Source organism: Leuciscus leuciscus (assembly GCF_965113295.1).
Source record: "Leuciscus leuciscus genome assembly, chromosome: 22".
Classification (NCBI taxonomy): domain Eukaryota; kingdom Metazoa; phylum Chordata; class Actinopteri; order Cypriniformes; family Leuciscidae; genus Leuciscus; species Leuciscus leuciscus.
The window spans coordinates 36,022,281-36,041,361 of NC_138746.1; the positions used below are offsets into that span (position 1 = coordinate 36,022,281).

Below are 19,081 nucleotides of genomic sequence, written 5' to 3' on the forward strand. Positions count from 1 at the left end.
GTCTCTCTTTTTATGAATTTCCCATGACTTTCGCCTGTTGTATTGTAGAATCTGACTGTATTATCATTCAGAACTTAGAAAAGCTGAAGAAACTCACCCAGAAAACGGAGCCGCAGTATTTCTCTAAAGCAGCAGACATGTTTCTTCCATCCCACTGACCAGCAGCAAACACAGACAACGCTTCTCTTCCACTGAAGTTATTCTTCTTGTGGAACCGTCACATAAACCTCGAGTTGATCTGTGCTGTTCTTCCTAACCTGAACTCTGGTCTTCTGAGAGAGGTCCCCCACACCGGCTGAATGAGCTGAGTGGCGGTGTCGTCTCAGAGCGTCCGCTGTGACAGAACAAATACTTACACATTTAACCTTTCCCCACTTGTTGAAAAAGAAACAGCCCAGAGATTACTATTCAGTTTTCATTACTCACCAGTTTAAAGTCCAGATGCACCATGGTTATGTACATGTGAGGAGGGGGAGGGATGGACACTCTCTCACACACACACACACACACACACACATATACACACACACACACACACACACACTCACACACACACACACACACACACACACACACACTCACACACACACTCACACACACACACACACACACACACACACACACACACACACACACACACACACACTCACACACACACACACACACACACACACACACACACACACACACACACACACACACACACACACACACACACACTCACACACACACACACACACACTCACACACACACACACACACACACACACACACACACACACACACACACACACTCACACACACACACACACACACACACACACACACACACACACACACACACACACACACACACACACACACACACACACACACACACACTCACACACACACACACACACACACACACACACACACACACACACACACACACACACACACACACACACGATAGGAAACAGCTTTTCCGTTTTCTTTTCTCTTGCTTGTGTTGTTGTAGGTAGGGTTTCCTGCCATTCTAAAATCATTAAAGAAAGATAAACAAAGGATGGCTACTTATGGCCAGTCTTATGTAACAAACATATTATAGTTATAATCATGAAATTACTATCAATTTGTTTGATTTAAAACATTGCAAACACTTTATTTTGATGGTCCACCAACAGTCTTTCTACTAACTGTAAGTAACTTTGCAACTACAGGTTAACTTATTCTACTAACCCTAACAGTCTACTAATACTCTAATGAGAGTTAGTTGTAAACATTATTTATAGTCTAAAGAATGTCTACAGGGGGAATATCAAAAATAAAGTATAACCAAAACATTTATTTAAAAAAATAAAAATAAAAATGTAATCTAATTTATTTAGGATATTTTTTAATCCCACAAAAGTTGCAACAATTTAACAACGTGAACTTAAGACAAGGTACTTGCTAAAGTAAACACACACAAATAAATAAATTAATAATTATCTGTACATTCTTGCTTTATAGATTAGATTAGGTTTATGTTGTACAACGAAAACATCGCACTAAATGCTGTCTAAATTCAAAGCTGACACAAGACTATTGATCCCAAACCAGGGTTAGAGTATGAAGAAAAACATATAGGCAATGTATATGCATAAAATATAACCTAAATTCTTCAAAATACTGTAAGACAGGTGTTTTTTCACATTGTGATCTTCTGCCTACTGATAATGTTTACAGTTAATCATTACATCTGTCAGGATAAGATACAGTGTGTGCTGTGAGTCATTGATGATTCAAGGACACATCAGCATGACAGGCAAAATGACAATTACACAGCATTTTGCTTCATAATTGTTTATCTAATGAAAAATATTTTTTCCTACTGTTAAACAATTAGTGATTTCATCTGCTGGTCATATAAGTGCTGTATCTGCTGGTCATATAAGTGCTGTATCTGCTGAGCCAGAACGCCTACGGTTACGTTACGCATGTAACCCGGGTCCGAGAGAAAGGGAAGCAGATGCTGTGTCGACGGCGGACACGAATCCACACCTCACGAAACCAGTGTCTGAAGCATGTGTACAAACACCCCATAGGGCTGCACGATAACAAGAAAAATGATCATCACGATTATTTTGTACAATTTTAATCATGATTAATAATCACGATTATTCTGTTAGTTAAGAACTTTTCTTTCACTTAAAGGACAAGTTCGGTATTTTACACTTAAAGCCCTGTTTACAGATCGTATCTGATGAAATAGAACGGTTAAGATTAAAATTTGGACACATGCTCCTGTCCCGAGAATTTTAGGTTTATTTCGCTTCCCCCCACCACCCCCACAATGGTTGTCTATATGCACTGGAAGATTCCGTCCTAAAAACACATTCAACTTTCGTTTACAAAGACGTGAAACTCACCGAGTGGTCAGGGGGTGTTCACTGATATGTTCACTCAAAAATCGCTGAAAAACATGCATTCCAACAGGTTTTATCGTAGTTTTTGTCCAACTCCATTGACTTAATAGGACGTGCTGTGAGACCGCAGCACCTTTACGGTATTACTCCGCCGCTTCTTCTTCTGCTTCTTCTGTGTATTCAATGAAATGCCCGTGGTTTGCTTGCAATTGGCAAAGGTGCATTATCGCCACCAACTGGGCTGGAGTGTCTATTATTCAAGCTCTCAACGGAAGAATCACGGGTGTGATGCGTTTGGCAAAATAGGTCCACAAAAGCGAAATAAACCTAAAATTCTCGGGACAGGAGCATGTGTCCAAATTTTAATCTTAACCGTTCTATTTCATCAGATACGATCTGTAAACAGGGCTTTAAGTGTAAAATACCGAACTTGTCCTTTAAGTATTTTTATTGCATTTTACAGCCATATATATATATAAAAGCATTATAAACAGAACATTAATACTGCAAGTCACTGTATTGAAACTTCTGATGAAAATGTTTAACTCAGGTGAAAATATAAGTGGGCCTCTTTTACATGCCAAATGGAAATAAAATAAAATTAGAATAAAACTCCAATGTGAAAAACTAATTATTCAGGTTTTTTCCTATCCTACGATAGGCTTACAGGTGTTACGAACTGCTCTGAGACACGAAGGTTGAGATTCAAATGCAGCTTTAATTAAGGGCCAATCCAGACATGTAACCCAACATACAGGCAATAGGTCAAAACACAGGTAGGCCGTACAAACAAACAAACAAACAAACAAACAAACAAACAAACAAACCAGACAGGGTCAGAGGCAAGAGCGTAATCCACAGAACCAAGAGACATGAAACCAGGGAAAACGCTCAGAAATCCAGTGCAACAACATACAAAACTTCACAGTGACTGAATGAGTGAACATAGTATAAATAGGCTGAGACGAACAGGGTAATGAGACACAGGTGAATGTAATCAGTGATGATGAGTCCAGGCAGTGAGTTATGGGAAATGTAGTTTGTGAGGGAGTGACAATAGTCTAGTGTGGAGTGCCCTCTGGTGGCTCTCAAGGGCACTCCAGCTGGTGACCGTTACAACATGTATGTATGTGTGCATACATGACATGTTACAGGTTTTTGGCTTGAAACACAAGTCTGTCAACATGATCTGGCTTTAAGGAGGACCGCAAACAAGAAACAACATTACCCTCCGGCACTAAAAGCTCTCTCTGAAGGAGAACTTGTGGCAGAAGTATTTCTTAAATTGCCACTTTTGAAAGCCTTGGGTAGACCTTTTCATTTTCCTTCCACCATTTTAGTGGGTCCCCCTCACTATCCAGTTTGCATGACTGTAAATAAGTCTGCAGCTCACAAGCTACACTTAGGCCTCGTGTACACTGTCAGTGAAATGTGCCCCAATTCCGATTTTTTGCTCATATGTGACACAGATCGGATGTGTTCTATGGAAAAAGGAAAAAAACGCATGCATTCGGATATTTCGAGATCGGTTTCAGTCCTCATTCATATGTGGAAATAAATCAGATATAAATCAGATATGTGCCAATGCGACTGTCATGTAAACAGGCAGATCGGGTTTTCTGAGGCATTAGGCAACGTCTCCGCGGTTTAATGACGAGAGAAACCCCGACGCGCTTCTGCAAAGGGACGGATGGCCCGACGAAACGTTGTGTCATTGTAGGAGAGGAATGTGGACAAATGTTGACACAACATATTGTCGTACACAACCAAATTTCGGACCCACTGCTCCTCGTTAAAGCCAATATTTAAAGCCAATCTGCTCCCACCAGTCCTGAGATCTCTCTCACACACAATAACTGAAGCATAATGTGCAATGATGGCACTTTTCGTCCTCCTTCGCCTCAAAATCATGGTGATGTTTGGAGATCTTCGCATATCGCAGAGTTAGCATCAAGCATATTTCGCATCCATCCATCTGTGCAAGATAATTTATCCCTTTAAGCATGTGTGATGTTTCAGATAGTATGGCAAGTGTAAACACGTGAATCGGATATGGGTCACAGTTGAAAGAACATGTAAACGGACGGTAAAAAAAATCGGATAAAGGTAACAAATCAGAATTGGGCATCAAGACCTGCAGTGTAAACGAGGCCTTAGTTCCTGGTTGTTAGGTGGCAAGGCTTGTTCAGCAGTTTTAAAGTAGCTTCCTAACGTCATCTTTTTCTTTGGAGCACATCCAGCTTCAGCATCCTCCTTCTTCTGGTGGTTCTGGGGAAGGCATCTCTACACACATAAGAAGAGAATATAAAAACAAATTTAGGAGTCTCAAATCACTATATCGATCACAGTGCAGCACTTCAGTCTTTTTATTACCGTCACTGCCTCAGTCTTAAAGCTGCCGTCGGCAAGTCTGGCAGATTGGGTCGATTAGCCAAAATTTTGAATGTTTACAACTCTCATGCCCCTCCCCACTACCAGCGAGCACCCTCCCATCGAGGTCGTGCTCGTCAGTGCGTCACTGTGCGTGTGTGTACCTGATTTTCTGTGAACGCGTCCGTCTCTTCAGCATCTATCAACACCATGGACTCGGAGGTAGGCTGCCCTGGCTATCCATAGATAGCAATAACCGAGGAATTGGAAGCTTGTTAGTAGATTTTCTCTCCGCCATCACGCTTCATGCAATCTCCAGGCGAACTTCATGCGTGGCGTGTGCATGTGATATTAACGTGCGCGAGTGAGGGGGGATCTGTGGCGTGTGCACGACCTGTGATTGACAGTCAGATCTCACACCCCCCTGCGCTGATTGGACCTGATGAAGCGGGAGCGCTGGATTTTTGCAAAACAAATAACACGCTCCAGGTGGAGTTAGAAGCTCGGGTTTTTTTCTAAAACCACCTTATTTATGTTGTTCTGTCGGATTATAGTGTCGATTACACTGAATATGATCAAAAAAATGTTGCCGACGGCAGCTTTAATCTCGGATTTCAGTCTGGCCTGTATTGATGTTTTGTTGTCTTCAGCGGTGTAACTCATCTCATCAACGTGGATCTACAGTCGATGCCATGTCCAACAGAGCCTGGATTTGTGGGTCACTGTATTTTTAATTTAGGTACTCCAAGATTCTAGACTTTATTGCTCTTGACAGGTCAGTATCATCATCCTTAACTTTCAAGACTGACGAGTTGAAAAGATGAAGAACTTCATCAAATTTTTAGGCTTTACAAATGACACGCTGACGTAGTTCTCACCAGACAGTGCATCTGTAAACTCAACTAGAGGCTCCAGGGATTTGTTGATCGCCTCTAGCACGTCCATGTCCTGCCATGTTGGGATAAGATGCCGGGACTTCTTGTCAGAGGACAGGACATGAGCAAAGGCCTTCTGCTGCTCAGTGACTCTCTCTATCATGGCCTGACGTGATCCCCACCCAGTGGGACACTCTGTTTTCAGTGAATGCTCAGGGAGCTTTAGCTCCTTTTGTGCTGCTAAAAACTCCCTTTACGCTTCCAGCTGTAGGAGAAGGTCCACAGCCCGGTCAATTCTTGGATCCTTCACAGCATTCTCTGCAGAAAAACAATTGTAAGAAAAACATTGTCAAGCCAAGGCAAATGAAGTCTACAAGTAAAAACAGTAAAAGGCCCAAATGTGTTAATTTAAAATATTTTTGTTGTTTAACTATAAGTACATTTAACATTTTTTGTTTGTTTGTTTATTGCAAAACTTTTAAACAGAAATAAATATTTGGTATTTTAACACAATTATATTTGTTAATGCATTAACATGACCAAAGAACGAAAATACTAAATTATGATCCAGATTCATTACTTATCATTAGCTCATGATACCTAATACATTTTAATGCTAACAAATAGAACATTATTTTAATGTGACATTTTTTTTTTAAATGTTTACAAATTATGTACACCTACGTCAGACTCTTTATCAGTAAACACTGCCTTTTTCTAAATTCTGCTGGGTGCACATACATTCACATATAGTATTGTACAATCAGCCAAATATCGCTCGCTTTATTTTAAACTTTTAAATCTATGTAACGTTAATTGGACTATTTGGCAGAATATGCTGAATATACTGTGTGACGCTAGGTGTCGCTGTAATATCGGAAAAAGTACAAAATGCGTCTTTAAAATGGGCGAAATAGTTTATTTATACTATATTAAGGGGAAATGTTAAAACAACTTACCAATAGCTAAATGAAGTATGTGTCCAAAGCAATGTAGTTTCGTCCAGTTATTCAGAGATGCTGCCCGGATCATATTAGCTGCATTGTGATGCAGACGAATCTTTCCTCAAGCAAACCCCATGCAGAAATCACTTCTTATAACCCTTTTCCACCAAAAAAGATCTGGTTCGGAACTGGTGCTGGTTCAAAGTTGGTTCAACTTGCGAACCTTCTCAGAACCTGTTTGTTTTTCCACTGTCTGGAGAGCCCAGCGAACGACGTCGTTACGTCACTGTGTACGTCGCCATACGTCTTAGCTTTCCCAGAAACGCTTGCGCCAACTTCAAGCATAACAATTACAATGGCGGACTACATCATCTTTCTGCAAATGTTTCTCCAGGCTTTGCGATCCTATATTGGGGTCAGAAGAAGACGTTTAGAACACATTTGTGCTGCTCGTCTGGATTACTATAGACGGAGGTTACATTCGAGAAGAAGTTCGACAATAACCCCGCCCCCAGCCCCCGACGTAAGCATGACGTGGTAAAAGAACGGTTCTAGTCCAGCAAAGAGTTGGTGCCGCTTTGGAACCAATTTTCCTGGCCGAGAACCGGTTCTTTGGCTGTCGAAACACAAAGAACTGGTTCGCGAGTTGGCACTGGCTCCGAACCGGCACCAGCACTGCCTTGGTGGAAAAGGGGTATTAGAGGCCTGTTGCAATATATTCCGCTGTATGGTCTTGTGGGAAAAACGAAGTTTGCAAAAGCTTGCTTTTCATTTCAAACTCGCTGTCAATAAAATGGACTGTCAAGCTCAGATACGGCACCGCAGTTCTACTTGACCACAGGTCGGTTGTGGCAGCAAAATATTCAACACTGCGGATTTCTCTTTTTTTTATTTCCAGTATGTTTCTCGCATACAGCCCAGGCAAAGCAACTTTAGAAAAATAGTTGCGTGAGGGTATGCTGTATATTTTGTCAAGTGTGGCAATCATTTTTTTAAACCCTTCATTGCTTACGGTGTTTATTGGACACATATCCTTAGCTAAATGAAACGTGATCGCCTCTGTTATTTCCGTGTGTCTTTGCGAGCAAGGCGGATATGGTATTGCATTGAGCAATGTCCCCGTTATTGTTGTTCTGTGTTGTGGAAGGCTTGGGATTTTTTGTGGTTGCAGCTTTTTGTGCCTTCAACCTTTGAAATTCTTGATATTGTACTTTATGGTGGCTTTTAAGGTGGTTGACGAGGTTTGTTGTGTTACCTTGCGACGTCTGTACGGAACAGGAGCACAGTTTGCATAGGACCCTGATCAACATCACTTTCACTGAACCCGAAATACTTCCAAACAATGGAGTATGACTCCTTTTTGGGAACTAACGAACGCACTTCTTCACCTTCATCTTGTTGCTCTGCCATTATCTTTGTTTCAGCTGAATGACTGTAAGCTTATCGCGTGACGCCAACTTCTGCAAGCCATGAGAGTGCGCTTGAAATCTAAACACCGCCACGTGAGACATGTGACGCAGTTGATCATCCGTACACTCTCAACCCATAAGAAAAACAAACGGTTTGCAACCCTACAATGTTTATTTTGTGCTTGGTATTTACATATTGATATCGCGACAATTATGGTTAATTAATCGTGGGAGACTGATATCGTTATCACGATTAAAATACGATTAATCGTGCAGCCCTACAGTGGACGATGCAGTGCGATGACGTTGTAGGGTGCGGCCCAGCATAAGAGAAGGGCGCCTGAGAAAAAGGAAAACACAGTGTCTCGTACCCTTTCTCAATGAACCGGGGTTACATACTATAACCATAGATGTTCCCTTTCGAGGGAACTTCTACACAGTGTCAGCTTCTGACACTATGGGGACGCCATGCCGACTACACCATGCTGACCAATGCTTGCTTGTTCTCAAACTAACAAACAATGTAAGCACTAAAGCTCAGAGGCGACTATGCCATGCCGACTACGCTATGCATTGCTAACCAATGCTTGCTTGTTTCTTGAAATAAAAAATCTAAGCACTAAAGCTCAGAGGCCTCAGCCCCGCTAATGCGTGTCGGAGGGTGAGCGGGCCTTGCAACCAAAATGGCCTGCTCCTCAGGCTACAGTAAGCATTATAGATCACTCTTCAGTTGTAAAGTCTCTCAGTTGTGTATATAATTTCGATCTTACTGTACTATGACAGAGAAACACGGAAACGCATAGACCTGGCGTGAATACAACATCTTCTCAAGTTTCTCTCCTGACATATATAAGAGTAAAGATTTTCCTTGGCAAGATAACTGGTGTCCGGTCCCATGAATCAAATAATAACGGGGAAAAGGCTTAATTCCAAGGCTACAATCGGCTTCGATGTTGAATGAGTCAGTCACACCCACAAAGGTGACAGACACAATAGGAAGACAACAGCAATGAAATTTGTCTTTAAAGCTAAGTTGGGTACTGATTTGTGTATCTATTCTTTGAAGGAGGCAACACATGGGTACATAAGGCAGAATTCATCCATGATAAATGGGTTTATTGATGATTTGAAAAACTAAGCCAAAGGGGGTGCCCCTGACAGCAATATAAGAATCCTGGCTTACTGGTATGCCAACCAGAGTATGCAGGTTAAATGGGGTAATATTGTGTCTGCCTCCTTTGGGGTAAGTAATGGCGTACGTCAGGGGGGCTACTCTTACCAGCTCTCTTATACATGGATGAGTTATCCAACCAATTATCAAGATGCAAAACAGGTTGTATGATTGGCAACACCTTGGTTAATAATTTTTTTTATGCTGATGATTTGGCCATTTTCTCTCCCAGCAGTGCTGGTTTTCAGCAGCTACTGAATATCTGCTCTGAATATGGGGAGAAAATATGATGTGTTGTATAATGCCAAAAAGAGTGCTGTATTGATATGTAGGACAAAAGTGGACAAAGATCTTTGTTTTCCAGACTTTTATCTGTCAGGACAAGTGATGAGTGTCTGTAATAAAATTAAATATCTGGGTCATTACATTACAGATCGGTTATCTGATGATGAGGATATATACAGGCAGCGTTGCATATTATATGCCCAAGCTAACATGCTGGTAAGAAAATTCCACATGTGCACGGATGACGTCAAAATTAGCCTGTTTAAAGCATATTGCACTCCTTTATGGACTAAGTTTAAAAAGGCAAGAATGCAGAAGCTTAAGGTTGCTTATAATGACTGTATGAGGATACTGCTCAACAAACCCAGGTGCTCTAGTGCAGATGACCTGTTTTGTAATGCAGGGGTCAGCACCTTTCAGGCATTATTGAGGAGACTCATCTACAAATTCATTTGTCGCCTGAACGACTCCCAGAACAGCATTGTTATGCTGCTAGTAAATCCTGGGATTAGTGGCATACTATGGAAACACTGGTATAAGTGTCTTTCATAGGAATGCCGTATTGTAGTTTCTTCTGTTTTTATCTCTTTGTATATGTTTATCTTTCTCTTTTTAATGTATGTTGCATGTTATGTGCCTTCTGAATGGACCATGAGTCTGGAAAATAAAGTTGATGATGAGTAACTTCATATTGACGCGCGGCTAAACAAAGGCAGAGTCCCGTAACTCCATTTGAGCGTTCCGTTAGGGTGTTCTGCATTGGGTTCTCATGGGCTTTTGGAAGTTACTGTTAAGACAACCCGTTATTTTCTTGAAAAAACAACGGAATTGACTCAAGATACTCATCCACATGATAAAGGAGGTCTTGAATGTGCCAAAAATAACTCATTTTCGAACAAAAACCAAGTTACGGTCTTTTGCCTTTTCACGGCAGTACAGATCTCAATCACACTGTGTCGCCAGGACCCGCCCTGCTCTGCTTCTGATAGGCTTGTAACGTTAGTTAGAGCTGCTTTCCTCTTTTCCCCCAGCTTATTCAAAATAAGCACCTACCTTCAGTATGTGAAGGTAGGTGCAGGTTCAGGATGTGATTTTGGACGCTGCCAGTGTACATTTTAGGGTCAAGTCTTGAGACATCACGTCCTGTTTTTGGTTATTGGTCTGAGTTCACATTTCAGTCGAACTGTACCAGAGTTCGTTTGGAAGTTGAAAAGGTCTCGGTCCGCTTGTTGGCAGCGTTCACATTTATTCAAATGATCCACACTAACAGAGCTGTCGCACCAGATGTCGTTTTCATTCAACCAAACCAGCCAAGTCTGAACACAGACTTAATCTGGTCTGATATAATTCACATCTAGTTATGTTCACACACCTCTGTACAGTTTGTAGTCAATCATTTCTAGGTAACAACCAAAAAAGTGATTGCCTCGATGTGTTGTGTGGCCACTGTGACATCATCATCATCATCATCATCATCATCAAGAGTGCGAGAACATTTCTATTTACAAAGAGAATCAAAAGTATGGGGAGATTTTATTTCACACCTGCAAATCATCACAACGTCAAAAGCTACGCTGATCTTGACATCTAAAACTGTCGTGTTAAACCGTTACAGAGCAGTTTCACAGTAATTTCCTTATTGAAGAAGAAGTAGAAGAGTTTGGCTCTCGTGTCACTGTACAGGAGTGTTGAAGGGTTCTCCGCGGACACTAGAGTGTGTTCCTCGCGATGGCGTTCAGTGTTCGTACTTTAGTCACGTCGGCCACTTTTACTGCATATTCTGGTACGGACAGAGAGCCTCCCATACTGACATTACAATTCCTACAGAGAAACAATACACACAAAGAGTCCTTACAAAGCATTAAAATAAGTTAAAACAACTAAACTTCAAGATAATTCAACCTCTCAACAACAGTTCCCACAATCTTAGAAAACCTGGATGTAGTAAGAGATAGTGAAACTTTAAAATTGTGATTTCTAGACCTGGAATAGTTGAATGTAAATGAATAAAAATCTTTAAACGCCATAAGGAAGATATTGGTAACACTTTACAATAAGATGTCATTTGTTAACATTAATTAACTAACATAAACTAACAATGAGCAATATATTTTACAGCATTTATTAACCTTTAAGTTAGTTAATAAAAATGTTGCATGTTAGTTCACAGAGCATTAATTAACGTTAACAGATACAACTTTTGATATTTAAAATGTATTAGTAAATGCTGAGATTACATTTAAGAATAATAAATGCTGTTGTTCATTGTTAGTTTATGTAAACTAAAGTAGTTAAAGTCCCTCTGTGGTGTAAATCCAGCTTTTAATGTAGTTTATGTGTCTATGTGGTGTTTTTAATCTGCTTTAAGACAAAGCATGTGTAGATTCATAAGTCGACACCATTGCTGAGTATTTCCTCCTTAAAACTGCAGTGAACCAAAGACAGTCTCAAACACACGCTTTGAAATCGCTGGTGTTTCTGACGTCACAAACTACCTTGTAACCAATCAGATCAACGTGTGATCGTCAACCAGTGGATCTCTGAGCTGAGGGGGTGAGTGAGTGGAGGCGGGGCTCATTTGCATATTGATAGAACCGCACATACTAAATGAGGCAAGGGTGTCGAGTTACATTCAAGATATTTTAAGGCATGAAAAACTTATTTTCAAGGAAAAAAATGTTTGAATATGTAATTTTGATTATTAAAGATGAATTTTAAGGGACTAATCTTAACAAATTAAACCTTATTGTACAGTGTTTCCGATACATTTGTGTAGTTATGCTAATCGGGTAGAAATCTTTAAAATCCTTCGGTAACCCCTTTACAGTGTCCTTGTTACACGTTACATGCAGTTACTGTAGTAATAACTATAAATGAGGCCTAATTACATGTAACTAACCCTAAACCAAACCCCAATCCTAACTCCAAATCTATAGTAAGCACATGTATCTAAATATTATTACTCACTCAGTGCTTAAATACATAATAACACCGTAACATGGACAGTGGCACCTTAAAATAAAGTGTAACCAATCCTTCTCCTTAATCTTTATCACAAATGACTGGAAAAAACATTTAAATTCATTGGTCTTCAGAACATTCAGCTCTTAAAACTTCTCCTAAAATGCAATTGTAAAAAATTTTATCACGTTAGGCCACTTATTTTACGTTACAGACACTAGGAGTGTCCATAGATCAAGCTTTGAGAGCAACACTCGGGCCTTTGAATGTTGTTGTGGACAGAGAGAGTAGAGATGAACACCTGAACTTCATGCTGGAGTCTTTGCTGGATCGAGCGGAGCAGTGAAACTCCTGAGCGCCCGAGCCCTCGAGGATCCTCTGAAGGTTTCTCTCGGTGATCCCCCCGCCTGCACACACACACACACACACACACACACACACACACACACACACACACACACATCAGCAGGAGCTCGTCTGGACACTGCAGGTGTTATTAATGAGGAACTAGATTTAACATACCTGGCATTATTGCTATTCTGCCTTTTGCCTATTAGAGTGAAGAGAGAAAATGCATAACAGTTGGAACGTTTTGTCATAAAAGGAAAATTAATATAATGCAAACAAGTCAAAATATCAATTCATAACTTCAGTGCACAACATTTTCAGCGCACTTAAAGCCACTCTATGACCGTCTTGTGCGTTTTGGGACAGCCTTCATGCCTCTGGTCGATGGCCATCAAAGGATGAAACTGAACTGATGCATAAATTATACCTTCTACTGAACGTCTTCATTAGGGCTGTCAAATAAAAATTTGAATTTCGAATATTCGTAAAAAAAAATAATTAAAAAGCACATTCGAATGCAAAAGCCATGATGATTTGATTTGGTTTATATTTGCTCGCTCGCGCCCTCTTGTGGACACAGGAGACAATACAGTATCTTTTTCCTCTAACATTAAAGGTGCTAGAGGAAGTGAGTGTTCTTAGTAAGAATGACAGCTAGTGGTTGAAACAGATACTGCAGTCCAAATAAAAAATATGGGAGACCGTCATTTCTCCAGCCTCACACGGGTTGCCAGATTGAGGACACGCAACAGGAACGAGCGCAATGGACCATGGAAATTGGTAAATTGTGCAACGTGCAGAATCACAGATCAAAACAATAACCAACATTCCAGCCTGGAAACACACATCTCAAAGTTAAATAACTGACTGAAGAAGTGTTCTTCAGAGAAGCGAGTGTGTGAACTAGGGCTGTCACTTCACGTTCGAAAACCGATTGCACAATCGATCGGACCAACCAACACAAGTTTCGAAAACGAAAATAGGACGAAAAAACGGAGCGCATCCAGCTCGTCACGATACGCCCGCAGCGAACACGCGTCACACAGCGACTGCAGACTCTGACACACACACACATAACAGCAGATTATACTTCTGTGTCTCTTTACTACAAAACTGTGAATTCTGCCGGTATTCAGACAGTCTCAGGCATACAGACACAGATTCGGGCTACGGTCTACAATCGCCTACGCAGGCGTAATTTGTTTGACATGTCTAATGGTAAACGCAGCCATGTTGAATCCTGCAGTGATGTTTGTCAGTGATGTTATGGCAGTCCACTCTGCTTATTGTCTTTCGAGAATGTTGCACTCCTGTTTGTCATTGTGCACGAAACTTCACGCCTATAAATCATCAGGAATATTTGCTGACTTGTGCGCGTCTCAAGCGCCCTCTTTACGTTCATCCTAATGCCTGTTAGTTGTCCGTGGATTTGCCTATATTTGGCATTTAAAATGGAAACGTCTTTAGACATGGAAAATCAATTTTACAATCGATTCAATGAACACTCATGTCTCAAAAATCAAACAGGATTTTTTCAAGTGACAGCCCTAGTGTGAACTCAGCATGATTCCTCAATATATGCAAACATATTATGGTATTTTTATGCTTTAGTAGAGGGAGAACGTTACATACAGCATCGATTTTTGCTAATATTTAAAAAAGAAATGTGAATTTATCTTAGAGTGTGTGTCACCTGTTCCACCAGTCGTTTGATCACAGGTAAGCCTTCCAGAGCAGAGCTGTCACAACCACTGGTCAGAATCCTCTCGAAGCCCAGCGAGACCACAGCTTCCAGCGCAACCACTGGATCGTGGACCATATCGAAGGCTGGAGGACACACGACCTGTTACTGATGTTTATTACACATTCATCATCATGTTCAATAACTGCAGGTTTACCTCTGTGGAATGTAACCGGTAAAGGTCGACACGCCGCTGTGGAGAGAGCAGAGATGAAGCATAAATATATAAATATATGCATTACTAAAACATGATATGGTCACATTCCAACATATAACATTCCATCCTTCCATTCATCCGTCCATTTATTTATTCATCAATCCTTCCATTCATTCATTCATCCATTCATCAATCCTTCCATTCAACCATTCATCAATCCTTCCATCCATCCATTCATTCATCCATTCAACCATTCGTCCATTCATCAATCCTTCCATTCATTCATTCATTCATCCATCCATTCAACCATCCATTTATTTATTCATCAATCCTTCCATTCATTCATTCATCCATTCATCAATCCTTCCATTCAACCATTCATCCATTCATCAATCCTTCCATTCATTCATTCATCCATCCATTCATTCATCCATTCAACCATTCATCAATCCTTCCATTCATTCATTCATCCATCCATTCAACCATCCATTTATTTATTCATCAATCCTTCCATTCAACCATCCATTCATTCATCAATCCTTCCATTCATTCATCCATCCATTCAACCATCCATTTATTTATTCATCAATCCTTCCATTCATTCATTCATCCATTCATCAATCCTTCCATTCATTCATTCATCCATCCATTCATTCATCCATTCAACCATCCATTCATTCATCCTTCCATTCAACCATCCATCCATTCATCAATCCTTCCATTCATTCATCCTTCCATTCAACCATCCATCCATTCATCAATCCTTCCATTCATTCATTCATCCATTCATCAATCCTTCCATTCATTCATTCATCCATCCATTCATTCATCCATTCAACCATCCATTCATTCATCCTTCCATTCAACCATCCATCCATTCATCAATCCTTCCATTCATTCATCCATTCATTTAGTTATCCATCCATCATTCCTTTCATCTATTCATCCATCATTCCATTCATCCATTGATCTATCCATTCATTCATCAGTCCTTAAAAAACGACTTTTCCTCTTTGGTCCGGACCAAAGTAACGCAGAGATTCAGGCTTCAGTGAAGCTGTGGTCATGATTTACCCATCAGCTCCTCGCAGAGCTCAGTGTCCACTCGCCCGTCAGCCGTCAGCGCCCCGAACACCAGCCCGTCGGCCCGGTGACTCTTCATCAGCTCCACGTCCCTCTTCATCACCTCCACCTCCCAGTGCGAGTACATGAAGTCTCCTCCACGGGGCCGGATCATCACGTACACCGGGACCCGCACGTTCTCCTTCACCACCTGCAGCAGACCTGAACACACACACACACACACACACACACACACTGAGGATCATCACGAACACTGGGACGTCCTCTCAGATCGCTCTCACTCACTCTATGTTTGGTCTGACACTGCTCTGGTGTTTCACCGCAGGACAGCGAATACAAGGACATCTTCTGTCATGTTTGCAGGACTGTGATATGAAGAGTGTGTGAAGGAACATATTTTAGCAACTGTGTGAAAGTGAACAATACGGTATAAACATGAATATCTATTGGTACAATATGAGTCACATGACTAAACTTACGTCAACGTTTCTAAATTCCTCCGGTTTCACAGTCCATATACAACACGAAAACAGCGTTTTCAAATTGATCCACTTTGGAGAGTGTTTTCAAAAAGCTTTGTTTACATTAACTAATTAATTTCATGTTGTGATTGGTCGGCTGGAGCAGTGTGTTGTGATTGGTCGAGCGCTTCGATGTGTTTGGGAAATGTCCCGCCCCTTACCATAACCACCAGTTTAACACACTACTAACAAACTCAACCAGGCCCCGCCCCTTTATTCTGCGTATTAATTATTTAACTGAGGAATATTGTGACGTGTTCGTTCCTGGAAGAAACTCAAGACTACAATGGAGGCGTTTCAGGAGTTCAGAAACACTGACACTGATATAGAGAAGAACTGGAGCTTTATCATGATCAAACCGCAACATTACACACTAAACACAGATGAACATGGAGACAGAGTAGGTCCTCTTTATTGTCTGTGGTTTAAAGAACCCCTCTGAACTCATGGCAGAATGTGGTATTGAAGTCTCAGGTGTGTGTGTGTGTGTGTGTGTGTGTGTGTGTGTGTGTGTGTGTGTGTGAGTCTTGACCTGTACTGGGCGTCGTCCCTCCCTCCAGCAGGTTACAGCACAGCTCGATGCGACCCGCTCCTGAACACATACACACACACAAGATACACTTACAAAACACTCAACAGAAATGTGGAATGTTCAACGCCACCAATCTGATAAAATATCTGATGAATCTATATTCAAGAATGTGTGTGAACTTGTACCTCCCCTCTCTGCGTTTACGGCTGACTCGACTGAGTCCACACACACCTCCATCAGGAGACCGTCACACATCTGAAACACACACACATCTGCTGGCTTTACACTGCAAAACTGACACACAAGCTGAGCAGAGTTGGCATTTACAGTGAAACCAATAATTATTCAGACACCAGATATCATTTCACTAGTGTGATCAGGACACTATAGTTAATTTATGTAAGTGAGGAGAGCAAAATAAAGTAAACTGTGACATATTATACCCAAACACTCTTCATACAGAGACTACCAGTGACATTCATAAACATTTGGGACCAAAAATGATTGAGACACTTTTTTGCTGAAGTGTTTTGTCTTTAATTGCTAATGCTCTTTTTACACACAGACTGAACACAATGAAGCATTGCTTGGTGATTGGTTGAGCTAAACTGGTATTATCTAATTGTGTAGTTAAATTTAACAGCTGACAGATATTCAACATAATTCATGTGTGAGAGTCTAACAGAAGGACGGACAAAACCAGTCAAATATCAATGAGTTCTGCTCATATTTTATTACCAGTTTCTAAACTATAGCGAATAAACTGTGATACTGTGAGAAATGTTGAAGGTGTCTGAATAAATTGTGGTCTGACTGTATGTATTCACACAGGAACTGTTATAAAAAAAAAATCACAATACATATGGAAACATAAAATTGTAAATAGGATTCTAAATAAAACATATTACAATATAATATGTTCTGTAATGACAACATCAAGGTAGAACAACTTAGAACAACATCATTAATTATTATTATGTTGTTGACTTTTGCTATTCCAACGTTCTTGGAATGTTACAAATAAACATTCAGAGAACGTTGAACTGCGAGTAAAAATAAGTTTGTATCAACATTATCGTATCCTTTTAAATAGTGTTTTAATCACGAAAAGAAAAGTAGACATTTTAGAAACTTTGTCAATCACTATTCTCCCACTAGGGCTTCAGAACATGACTGTTAGCTAGCTGGGTTTAGACCACAGACAGTATATAGATGTTAAAAGTGTCTGGGTTTAGACACACACAACGACTCAGACTCTCTAATGTCAGTTCAGTATTGGAGTCTAGAGATCGTGTTAACCGGCCGTCAGAGAGAGAGAGAGAGAGAGAGAGAGAGAGAGAGAGAGAGAGGGGATTCACTGATCCACAATCATTCGGTAAATCAGAGACCAGTCGCACTGAAACTACTTTATTAGCTGCCATACTGTACGGCTTTATGGGGGTTTGGAACATTTGGAAAATCAAATAAAAGCAAATGATATAAGCGTGTTAAAATGCCATACATACTTCAATGCCTCCTTAAATGTCACGTTAATGTATTATTACTGAAATCATGAAATGCTCGTGTTTGTTTCACATGTAATGACCGATCTCTGTTACCTCTCGCGCGAGCGTCCAGCGCCGGAAGCGTTTCTCACTGACAAACTCTCGCGAGATTCACACATGTCGAGATACAGCAAATACTGTAATATACGTGCAGAGACTTGTAAACTAAACTAGTTTGCTACTTTGCTAAGAGTTCGGGTAAAATCACCAGACGTTCTGCTGCTCGTGAGTGTGTGTGTGTGTGTGTGTGTGTGTGTGTGTGTGTGTGTGTGTGTGTGTGTGTGTGTGTGTGTGTGTGTGTGTGTGTGTGTGTGTGGACAACTCTGTCTAGGCGCTTTTTACTAATCAGTGACATAAACAGTTATAACAAAAGACTGAACTTCTTATAACTTTTTACTAACGTTCCCATTAAGTTAAGTTCCCATATTTGTTATATATTTAAAAACGTTCTTGGTTATGCGAACATTATAAGCACACATTCCATTCATTCTGCAAACATTTTGGGAATGTTACTTTTTAATCTTCTCTGAATGTTCGGAAACAAGTAGCAACATTTGAAAAATGAACATACAGCTAAAACTTTCCATGAACGATAAAGATCGTGAACACCATTAGAGACTATAGATAACTAAAAGTTATATGAACGCTATTAGAACGTTCGTTCACAACTTTGAGAAAACTTTGCCAGAACGTTTGCTAAAGTTTTGAGAGTTTTGAAAATTAATTAGGATAATAATATAACAACATTAA

General features: G+C 40.5%; 2 protein-coding genes across 4 annotated transcripts in view; both read right to left on the bottom strand.

Moving 5' to 3' along the window:
• abcc2 (ATP binding cassette subfamily C member 2) overlaps positions 1-409 on the bottom strand; it is a 41,513-nt gene extending 41,104 nt beyond the window's left edge. For both annotated transcript variants that reach the window (XM_082153751.1, XM_082153750.1), the window contains exon 1: positions 98-409. In XM_082153751.1, the coding sequence (XP_082009877.1) occupies positions 98-139 (42 nt within the window). In that variant the 5' untranslated portion in view covers positions 140-409. The remainder of the gene's footprint in view (positions 1-97) is intronic.
• A 10,549-nt stretch (positions 410-10,958) lies between these two features.
• cutc (cutC copper transporter homolog (E. coli)) lies at positions 10,959-18,565 on the bottom strand. Of its 2 annotated transcripts, none has more exons than XM_082153787.1 (9): positions 18,387-18,565; positions 16,973-17,041; positions 16,788-16,847; positions 15,726-15,935; positions 14,652-14,687; positions 14,447-14,580; positions 12,928-12,955; positions 12,707-12,812; positions 10,959-11,265 (listed from the first exon to the last, which is right to left on the bottom strand). In XM_082153787.1, the coding sequence occupies exons 1-9, from the start codon at positions 18,448-18,450 to the stop codon at positions 11,154-11,156; spliced, it is 819 nt and encodes a 272-aa protein (XP_082009913.1). In that variant the 5' UTR covers positions 18,451-18,565; the 3' UTR covers positions 10,959-11,153. The 2 variants fall into 2 exon arrangements, with proteins under 2 accessions (XP_082009913.1, XP_082009914.1); XM_082153788.1 differs by lacking the exon at positions 18,387-18,565 and adding an exon at positions 18,293-18,315 and having other exon boundaries at positions 16,973-17,042.
• Between the last annotated feature and the right edge of the window lie 516 nt (positions 18,566-19,081).